The 11,001-nt window shown below is 37.0% G+C and overlaps 1 protein-coding gene across 5 annotated transcripts in view; it reads left to right on the forward strand.

Moving 5' to 3' along the window:
• TBC1D8 (TBC1 domain family member 8) overlaps positions 1–11,001 on the forward strand; it is a 50,955-nt gene extending 39,954 nt beyond the window's left edge. For all 5 annotated transcript variants that reach the window (XM_072413766.1, XM_072413758.1, XM_072413770.1 and 2 more), the window contains exons 12-20: positions 785–1,070; positions 1,362–1,491; positions 1,670–1,768; positions 2,850–2,918; positions 4,923–5,163; positions 5,321–5,386; positions 6,398–6,487; positions 6,835–6,935; positions 9,682–11,001. In XM_072413766.1, the coding sequence (XP_072269867.1) occupies positions 785–1,070; positions 1,362–1,491; positions 1,670–1,768; positions 2,850–2,918; positions 4,923–5,163; positions 5,321–5,386; positions 6,398–6,487; positions 6,835–6,935; positions 9,682–10,125 (1,526 nt within the window). In that variant the 3' untranslated portion in view covers positions 10,126–11,001. The remainder of the gene's footprint in view (positions 1–784; positions 1,071–1,361; positions 1,492–1,669; positions 1,769–2,849; positions 2,919–4,922; positions 5,164–5,320; positions 5,387–6,397; positions 6,488–6,834; positions 6,936–9,681) is intronic.

The raw sequence follows: 11,001 nt of genomic DNA on the forward strand, positions 1-11,001 counted from the left end.
GGAATTTGAATGACAGAGTGATCAGAAAGGAATTTTGAATGACACAGAGTGATCAAAAAGGGAATTTGAAAGGCATAGAGTGATCAGAAAGGGAATTTGAATGGCACATGAGTGATCAGAAGGGGAATAATCTTTCGGAATCTTTTTTTTTCTAAATTTTCCTCCTTTAAAATTGGGTGCGTCTTATATTCCGGAGCGTCTTATACGGCGAAAAATACGGTATATTTGTAACTTGCACCCGTTAGGCATGCCATTGGGATCACATGATTCTGTGCTTTTATCAGTGTCATCTGTTACTACAGAACAGATCCCCCTCTACTAAAGAAAGGGAAGTGTTTCAGTGTCGAATTCCACTTTCTGTCTTACAGTGACAACACTGATTCTCTCTAGATAGAGTACAGTGAGTGAGTGTTGTTACCCGTGGTCAGGAATTGTTACTGGTACAATAATCAGGCTAACATAGAGGAGAAAAATCATGGCAATGAAAACTAATGCAGTTAGCACATCTAATAATTAGTAAGTTGTAATTTATTTATTTTTTTGTTATAGGACTCAATTAGATTTACTAGGTAGGAAACGTTTCTTGTGGTTTTGTAAAGCTTCATAAAGCTTTATAGCTGCATTCATTTGAATTGTCATTGTCTATCATTCTTTGTATGGTAAAATGTTATCAACAAAAGACCATTGACAATAATGTAGAGATTCACTAAAGTTTTTAGGAAGGAAGTTCAAGCATGATTAATTGATGTTTCTAATGTCCCCCCTCTGGTTATGTTCTTGGCAGGAGCCCAGGTTGACCAGTCTGTCTTTGAAGAACTAATTCAAGAGAAACTTCCAGAGCTGGCTGAGCATATAACTGACTTATCTACACTGGCTTCCATATCTTTGTCATGGTTCCTTACCCTATTCATCAGTATTATGCCCCTGCAGAGCGCTGTGAACGTTGTGGACTGTTTCTTTTTTGATGGCATTAAAGCCGTTTTCCAGATCGGACTGGCTGTTCTAGATGCCAACGCTGCGGAATTATGCGACAGCAAAGATGATGGACAAGCCTTAATGATTCTGAGCAGGTTGTTTATTCTGCTAATGCTTTTACTCCCTCTTTTTAGTTTACCTATTATTAACTAATACACTGCAAAACTAGTAATACTGTAACAGTATGATGAATTCAACATGTCGGCTTTACTGAAATGTGTCACAGTTGTATAGACTATGCCCATAGTAAGCTGACAGATAAAGATTTCAGAATGTAAATGAAATGTCTAATATGGCTTAATATGGCTATGAAGTATTATTAATGTGTTGCTATGTAGACATCTGAGCACAACTGACGCAGTAACAGAATGTCTACTTCTGTGAAGATTTTTAGAGCATGTCAGGAACAAGGAGAGTCCTTTACCACAAATTGGAAACTGGCACAGTGTGCTGAATAATGAGCAGGAGACCTATCCAGTTACAGAAATTGTAGATTTAATACAAGATTCATATGAGGTATGTGTTTTATTCAATACAAAATGTAAAAATGTAAATGGTCATTAGTTGATTGTAAGTGTGATTGTATCATTGTCTTGTGCATATCTGTTTATGCTATAATGTTACTGGGTAATAAGTCATTTGAATTTTGTATGGATGTGATCAAACACTAGGCTTGTTTTTGTTTTTTTAACAGAAATTTGGTAACAATTCTGTAGAACAAATTGAACGTTTACGCTGTAAGCATAGAATCCGTGTGCTACAAAATCATGAGGACACTACAAAGCAAAATGTTGTAAGTATTCTGCTGTATAGTTGAAAATGTTATGCATTTGTCCTTTGCATTACCCTACAACCCAACCTAGGCCTCTGCCTCTTTCAATACTTTACTTGTTCCCCAGCTAATTTATTTTTCTTCTGGCATGATCCTGGCTTTCTCCACATCATACTGCTTATGCACACTGCGGGCCCATTCTTTCCTTTGTTGCACTGTGAGGAACTGCTGCAGGTTGACATGAGTATGTCTTAGTGGTGAGAATGAATGTCCAGTGGAGCTAGGATGGAATGTGAAGTGTGGAGGAGAGTCACCCAGGACCTTGTCAGTGAAATGGTCACCAGATTAGAGAGAGATAAGTATTACACCAAGATGGGCTGCCCTGCTCCTGATCAAGGCTTCAGGTCCTAGTTGGTATCTGACTGTAGACAATCATGGGTGGCATTCCCTCTAGCCTTGAGCCAGGAAAGTGTGTGATGGAGAACAAACGGATATAAATGGTAGGTGTCTTAAACATTCTGCTTTGTTGTCTTTGTATAATTTAGCTATTTCAGAAAAAAAAAATTAACTGGAAGGGTACCCCACCTTTTGCATAAGCCATTTTAGGTTCTACTTTCATTTTGATAAATTTGGAAAATGTGAACACAATGTACCATAAAGTTTGCAGAAGTGTGCTGTGTTTATTTTTTTTCCATGTGAGTTTGTTGCAGCATCACCATAATGTGACCATGCATTCCAACATGTACAAAACTGAACCCTAATAGACTGCACAGGGGCACAGGATTTTGGCTCATTCTTGGCAAGGCATGCCATACATGCTCAGATCATAGTCTCTGGATTTGGATGAGTATAATTTGTAGCTGTTGTTGGTGCATAAGCAATAATTCATATTTAACCCTCTGGCGTTAATAGATTTGTTGCCTACAGAGAGTTAATGGAATTTGCATATGCTTGCTGCTATTTGCACTGCTTAAATGAAAAGGCCCAAGTAGTTGACAATATGTTACTAACTTTTAATAATGATAATGGCTAGTTTTGTATTACCCATTCATTTTGATTCATAATGAATTCTGATTTCACCCTCAACTCTTTCACTCTTTAGCTTAGAGTTGTTGCCCCAGATGTTTCATTCGCTCATGAAGATTTAGAAGACCTGTATGACACATTTAAGGTGAGACTGAGCAGGAAAGAATAAATATATATTTAGTGAGTAGTATGGAGCTATTAATCCAAAACATAAATAATATTGCATTTGATACGATTTATAACTAAAGCATGATTTTTTACATGTGATAAACGTGAACCTTTCTTTGAGAGATTACATAAACAAACAAAATATTGTTGGTGTTCTGATTTCCTATCTTAAATACTCACTGAATCCCTGACACAGAAATATTATAAAGTTTGGGTGTTCAGCTAATTTGTCACAAGATTTATCACACAGTTACCTGGATGTTTTTTTTCAGCTGTGAAAATGAAACTACTAAAACCAAAAGATTACCTTTTTTTATTTGGGTAGCTAGCAGTCTTTATAATGAGCTCAGCAATGGCAGCTTACATAATATATCAGTGGTAGGTCCTCTTTATAATCAGAGCCTGTGTCTATGGATTTTTGAGTGCTTCTCTCCTCATACAAAATAAGAACAATAGTCATGGTATGAGGTCAACAGCAGGTCGAATGCACATGTTATTACATCTTCAAAACTCTGTCTTTCTAAACTCTTTTAAAAAGTATTTCCAGTTTACCCCATAAACAACTTCAAGGGAAGATACAGTTGTTGAACCCCAAATATACACTAGTGGAGAAAAAGGGTTGGCAACATCAAAGCATAACTTTATACAAACAGCTGACAAAAACTATTTAAACAAAGATATATATACAAGTGCATCTCAAAATACAATATCGTTGAAAAGTTGGCCTTCAGGTAAGGAAAACCTAAAATTCAGTATTTCAGAAAACTAGAACATTATTCTTAATTGTAGACTCATGGTGTCTCATACCACTCAGCTAATTAACCCAAAACACTTGCAAAGGTGTTCATTAAGCAACACAATCATGGGGAAGACACAAGGCGGGTAAGCCACAAAAGGTCATTGTTAAAGAAGTTGGGTTTTCACAGAGTGCTTTATCGAAGCATAATAATGGAAAGTTGAGTGCTTCCCACTGCAGACAAGCTTTATGGAGATGCCAATTTCATTTAGCTGGACTTGGCGTCTGCCCACATTGCAAAAAGTACCAATACCTGGTTTAATGACCATGATAACACTGTGCTTGATTGGCCAAGCAAACTCACCTTACCTAAACCCCTTAGAGAACGTGAGGTATGGTCAAAAGCAAGAGGAGACACCAGACCCAAAAATGCAGACGAGCTGAAGGCCACTATCAAAGCATCCTGGGCTTCCATAACATCTCAGCAGTGTCACAGGCTGATTGCCTCCATGCCACTCTGCATTGATGTAGTAATTCATAAAAATGGAGCCCCAACCAAGTATTAAGTGCGTACATGAACATACTTTTCAGTAGGTCAACATTTCTGTAATACTCTAATTTTCTGAAATACTGAATTTTGTGTTTTCATTACCTGTAGGCCATAATCTGCAAAATGAAAAGAAGTAAACTCTTGAATTATATCACTGTGTGTGTCATGAATCTAAATTATCTTTCATTTTCAGAATTGAAGTAACTTTTTAATGATATTCTAATTTATTGAGATGCACATTTTTCTGATTGTTGATTGATCTTTGAAAGGATTTGTAACCTTGTAAAGCCTCTAGCATACTGCACAGCCAGACAGGAGATACATTTATTTTTTGGTTCAGCAAATTAGCTACCTACCACACACTTTTGCCTCCAGCCTGCTCACTGGACATGAACCATCATTTTTTATCATCTCTGTTCAGTGAAAACCAGGGAATCTAGGAAATAGTTGGATGTTCATTGGCTGTGCAGTGCACCAGGGTGCTCAAACCTTCCATCAGGTAAACCCATAAAGACATACTGGATGCATTTCAAATTTGTATCGAGGTAGTTGCTTAGTGTTGCATTTTAATGCTCCAAGATCACAAGATTCTCTAATTCTCTAGTTTTGGGTGTATATCTTTCTGCTTCTCAAAGGGAGTTATTAGTTTTAAGTGAATGAGTTTTGTATTTTGTGTGTTTTTTTTTTTTCTACAGAGGGAGCATTTCATCTGCTGTTATTGGGAAGGGATGTCTTCATTACTGGCACGCCATGACCCTAGCAGGCCCTATGCAGAACAGTACAAAATTGACAGTTGTCAGTTTGTAACACTCTTCAGGCTCTGTTCACCCTGGGCATGGGGTCCTCACATTGAGGTTCTAGCTACAAGGTTGTTCCGTCTGCTTGATGAAAATCAGGACCAGCTCATTGAGTTTAGGTCATTTGCTTGGTGTTTAGGTGAGTTCATTTGCACAAAAATACCAATATCTACTATTAGGTGACCTGAGATTTTGGTGAGTGTGTCTGTGTGTAATGGTACATTTGTATGTGCATTACATTTTGTGGTGGTACGCTAAAACGCTGAATTCACTTACTTTATTATGTTTCTCTGCAGATATCATATACAATGGTGAGATGAACGAAAAAATCAAACTGTTGTACCGACTTCATATACCACCAGGTAAGTAAATTCATGTTTTTCATATACTGGGATTGGAAATATGTATTAGAAAGTTCGAATAAATATGGCCGATGAAGCTGTTATTTATCATAGCCACTCATATTCCTTGTTAGATAAACTTGATTAGTTGCTGGGGGTAAGAGCAATATTTTTGTAAATCTGTTTCTTTTTTTTTTTTTTTTTTTTTTTAACACCATCAATATTTTCATTAACAAAATCTTGAAGGATATTGCAATATTGATATTATACTCGCCTTATACAGGGTCTCTTTCAACAATCATCTGAGTAAAAAACTTTTCTGTGTGCTGGGGACCCAATTCTCTAGGTGGAGAGAATAGTTGGAAATATTACAGAATATTACACACACAAAAACTAGATAAGGAAAAGAGAAATTTAAGGTAGCTTTTCTTATTTTATTGCCATCTATAAGTTAAGGTTAGTTTAATGTATGTGAGGTGCAACCCACAAGTAGCATGAAGCTTCAAAACAATCGGCTTCTATACACAAATCATTGTTTGACATAAAGATATCAGAAATTGTGTTATTGGTTCTTGATTGTTTGCTCTATTCCTTATACTGTATTAGTAAAGAAGTCCTCATCTTTGATTCCTTCTCCTGTAGATATGCATATGGTAACAGGTGTGTCCATTTAGAGGAAAGTGTTTTTTTTTTTTTTTTTTTTTTTTGCATAAAAAGTGTATAAAGTGATTGTGTATATGGACATTTGCTTTTGTCATATAAATTTCTTCTTCTCAAAAAAGTCATTTGGGAATTTTAAAATCAGCTAAGAAGAAATCGAGAACCATCTTATTACAGGATAGAAGTACCTAAAAACATGCTGTGGTTTCCTACTCATACAGGAACACATAGGGGTGTATTAGAGAATAGGTCCCACAATTAACCTCCTGTTGAGTGTACACTACTGTTTTTTTTTTTTAAGAATATTTGAAATGTTTTTCTGGAAAAAAGTATAATGTGACAGCTTTGTGTTAACACATTATGTTTTATCAGTTCTTACAGAGAATGACCATGACTGTCAGTCACCACTGAAAGGACCACTTTTGTCCACTACAAGACCACTGAAGCTTACAAAAGCAAATGGTATGCTTAAATCTGTTCCAGTCAGCTTTTTATAACAAAGCAAGACCAAAAACTGGTTTAAATTGTACTAGTTGCCTCACAATTGCCAACTGTATGGCCTGTATTGCAAATAAAGGAATCCCTTAAACTGTTTTTGTTCTTGAACAGAAGTTTGTCTTTATCTATAAACCGTTTTATACCTCTGTATGCATTGAGTTGAAGATCCTTCTATCTAATATAGTGTGTGTATTAACATTAACTGTGATAATGTGCCTTGTGAATAGCATCCAGATCACTTGATACTGATTATGTTTATATGTGGCAAATTTTGCATTGCATTTTATGATATTTACTTTCTTCACTAACAGGAGAGGAAAAGGACTACCAGAAACAACTAAAGCAGATGCTTAAAGACCTAGCCAAAGAAAAGGATAAGAACACTGAAAAGGAACTGCCTAAAATGACCCAGGTATGTGGTTCAATATTTCTTTCAGATCTTTTAGGTAAACACCAAGCTAGACATTTTTAGAACCCTCGTTAGCGTGTGTGTGTGTGTGTGTGTGTGTATGTGTATACGTATGTGTGTGTGTATGTGTGTGTGTGTGTATGTGTGTATATATATATATATATATATATATAATATCTACACGGACGTTTTCCCTAGCAATTAACCTGAGACTTTTAAAGCCCATGTTTGAAATCCCCATGCATTCCAATGGGCTAATCTACACCAGGACATTTCCTTGAGGCACGTTTATGAGCTATATCCTAAAACTAAAATTAAAACGCTGGGTTAAAGCTGGAAAACCCAGGAAAACAAAGGTAAGCGCTCCCACTGATTCCATTAGGACTTTTTCCCGCGTTTATAAGCACTTGGTGGCATAGACGTGTTCCGGCGTTTTAAATGCAAGCTTTAAAACGCTAATAAAAGTGCATATAAACGCAATAGGAATATTTACATGCGTTTTTAAAAACGTCCGTGTAGACCAAGCCTTAGTCAAAAAAGCTAAGCGAGCTAAGAAAGCGGGCCCCCCAGGGAAGTAAGAGGTAAGGACGATCCCCTGATATAAGTTCCTCCATGTTTACACTGAGGCAGTAAACCTAGGTCAGAGACCAATACATCCTGCTGCATTGACCTGGAATCAGGATCATTATGTTGTCACAAATTTAAAACTTGGGAGGTTCCATCACAGGATTTTGTTTTTTTTTTTTGTAATAGAACTGTTAACCCTTCTCTACCTATATCCTGCTGGTGAATTCATCATATTTATATCTCGGGTCCTGCTGTCTTGTTCATCATATTTATATCATCTCAGTCTTGTAGCTTCTTTACTTTGATAATGGTGCACACCATAGACAAAAGCAGAGTTTGGGATGTTACGCCCTCATCATTACATTTGACATAGTAGTACTGTAGTAAGCAGCTGCTACATCTACATTAGGTAGGTTTTAAGGCCTCAGTATGTAGACTTCTTGTAGAGCTAGCATCCCCTGGTGGCCACTTACTACTGCTACATGAAAAGTGGAAATCAATATTTCTTTTAAGTCAATGGAATTTTGAATTGAATTCTTGGTAATTGTGCAAAGGCTCACTAACATACTCCTGTTAAGAAAAATGGCCACCCTTTTAAATTGCAACAGGGGTTAAAGAAATAGTGCCTTCAGTTTAGTATCTTTTATTCCCATATAGTACTTTTCAAAATGTTAAAAAGGAAAGTCTTGTTCTAGTCTGGACAGGAAATAGCCCAAACACATTTTGATGGCCCATTGTGACAATTGTGCATTTAGGGTACTCACAAGAGGTGATTATTTCTCACCTTGTAGGAATATTCAGCTTCAGTTTTCTGTAGATGTGTCAGAAAAAGTCATGGGGTATACCAACTCTGCAAACTAGCTGTTAGTTTTCTATGGTCTTCTATCTTTCTATCTCACTGGAGTCCAAGCTTAGGGTGTTAATTGTAAAACCATGGGCAGGAAGACATCTTTCTATTATCATCATTATTGATGATTCTCAAACGCTTTTTGTGCTATTCAGCAGTAGATTAAAGCAACCCATGTGAAGGTAAGACATTCCATCCTTGTGCTGAATGGTAGCCTCAATGGTCTGATCAGTGCCAAACAATAACGTCAGGTAGCGATACAAGGGCTTTACAGGAATAACTAAACTTCAATACATCATACATACCAGTCATACTGTAGGAACTTACTGTTAGTGGTTAGGTGTTTATTATCTAGGATTTGCTTTTCATTTTAGGTTTCCTGGGTGCCTTGTCTTCATGTCCCCAGAAATATTGAGTAAAACCCAGAGAAATAGACACTATAGCAGAGGTTTCCTTATGCAGTGCTCCTGGACAGGTCCAATGTTATTAGGTATTTGGGCTGTTTAGAGGTCTAATTCTTTGAGTTGGACACAAGCACAGTTTATTCATTTTAATATAAACACCACCCTATCTAAGGACTGCTAATCTTCAATATATAACATTTTTTGCTCATGGAATTAAATTCACTTTAAAGCAGAAATAAATCTTCTTAAAAGTTTGGTGGCGAGGTGACACAGGCACACTGGCAACAGTGACACGGTGGGTTTAATTCTGCTCACTTTAAAGGAAACTGCCACAGAGCAATCCCCAATTTAGTGACAGCATGGTACCTAGGCAGTGACTTCATTTTTAGTGAAGCAAATTTGTCTCAAAGCAGTCCCTGACATATTAGCACCAAGTCAGTTACCATTTCTTGCGGAAATTTTGTCACAAAAAATCCCCAATTTATGGATAGTATGCCAGAACCATTTGGTGACATCATTTGAATTAAACTCAGTAGGTTCAGTTTTTACCAAAAATCAGTATGTATCCTAATAACTGGAGGGTGAGTGCCTCCATTAGTTTTGTTTTGCAACAGATTATCCAAAAAATGTTTTTCGCCTGACATACAGAGAGGTAGAGGATTAGAAAACCTTTGGGGTTCCCTGCTATTTGGGGTGCAGTGTTACCCTGACAAATGTCCTAGCTTTTGTCCACTCTACTTCTGTCTGTGATCTCCCTGCACTCATATGCTACAATTTGTGTAGCAAAGTGTTGTCAGCAGGACAGAAAGTAATGGTAACTCTTCTAAACAGTCGCATGCATATGAACTTGCACTACAAGTAAGCAAGTTTTGTGTATATGGTAAAACAAACTACACAAAATACTGATCATATTTGTAACTTTCATTTTCAGAGGGAATTTATCCAATTCTGCAAAACATTATATAGTCTGTTTCATGAAGACCCAGAAGAGAATGATCTGTACCAAGCCATTGCCACAGTGACAACTCTTTTACTTCAGATTGGGGAAGTTGGGCAGAGGAGCATTAGCATAAGTTCAGGAAGTGCCTCGGATGAATTTCTTGATTCAGAAAACGGTGCCTGCTCTTCAGATCAAGACTGTGTTTTCTCTGAGACTCCTAGCACTCCATCCCATCACACCCCATCCCTACCACTAAGTGAAGCAGACTGGATGGTGTCCTTTGAACACATACTGGCTTCTCTCCTCACTGAGCAATCACTGGTGAATTTTTTTGAGAAGCCATTGAAACTGAAACCAAAGTTAGAAAGTGCAAAGAGCAATCCATACAGCCTCAAAATTAATGGAATGAGCCAGCAACCCTCCATGCTATGTTGAACAAAGAGCTACATCTCCTGTATCTTTTGGAGCTCCAGGCATCTAGCATGATGGGAAAATGTATGAAGTAGGTTTGTTGTTCCGAACACTACAGTTCAGCTGTATACCATCATTGCTGCTTAAAGGAGTTGTTTGCAAGCATAACACAATCTGTTCCAAAGTTTCTATTCCTCCTGTATAGCAGTATGTTGGCACCTTTTATATGTGAAGAGGTCTGACCACTTGAAAAGGAGCAGAGCCTACTAATTCTGGCCTGGAGTAGGAAAAAAAAATTGCTTCTGGATTGTGAAAAATTCCTTTAACTTTTCAGTCATATAAGCCATATCAATGTCAGCCTATATGGTGATACACTGTTTTTTTTTTAATGTTTATTGTATTCATTTTATATACAGAGTAAGAAATCAACTCTCATACTCTAAAACACTGTATTTTATATTGAAAATAGGCACATAACAAAGAAATTGCAATATGACATTGTGTTTCCTTGGGTTACCAAAGCACACTGGACTGTTTTTCATTCTTGTACTATTAGCAGTACTCTTTTCTTCTGATGCATCTCTTCTATGAAGCCTTCTGTAGGTGTTCTGCCGCCCTGCTACTTCCAGGCTACACCGCTGTACCATTGTCAAGGAGTATCTGGCATGCCAAACATTCAGGGGTATAGCTTGAGTCGTGTCCAATGTCCTTTGTTTTGTATATGTGAGTTTTGATCTTATTTGTGTTTGCACTAATAATGTTTCAATGCTGGAAATTGAAACTTTTATTCTATTTGATTCGCATTTGAATTCATGTTCAAAAATGTCAAGTTGACTTACCTTGTGCTTTTTGTGTTGGTCTAAAAGAATCTGCACTTTTCAATAAACTGGTTTTTATTTA

The sequence above is a fragment of the Pyxicephalus adspersus genome, chromosome 1, assembly GCF_032062135.1.
Source record: "Pyxicephalus adspersus chromosome 1, UCB_Pads_2.0, whole genome shotgun sequence".
Taxonomy (NCBI): Eukaryota; Metazoa; Chordata; class Amphibia; order Anura; family Pyxicephalidae; genus Pyxicephalus; species Pyxicephalus adspersus.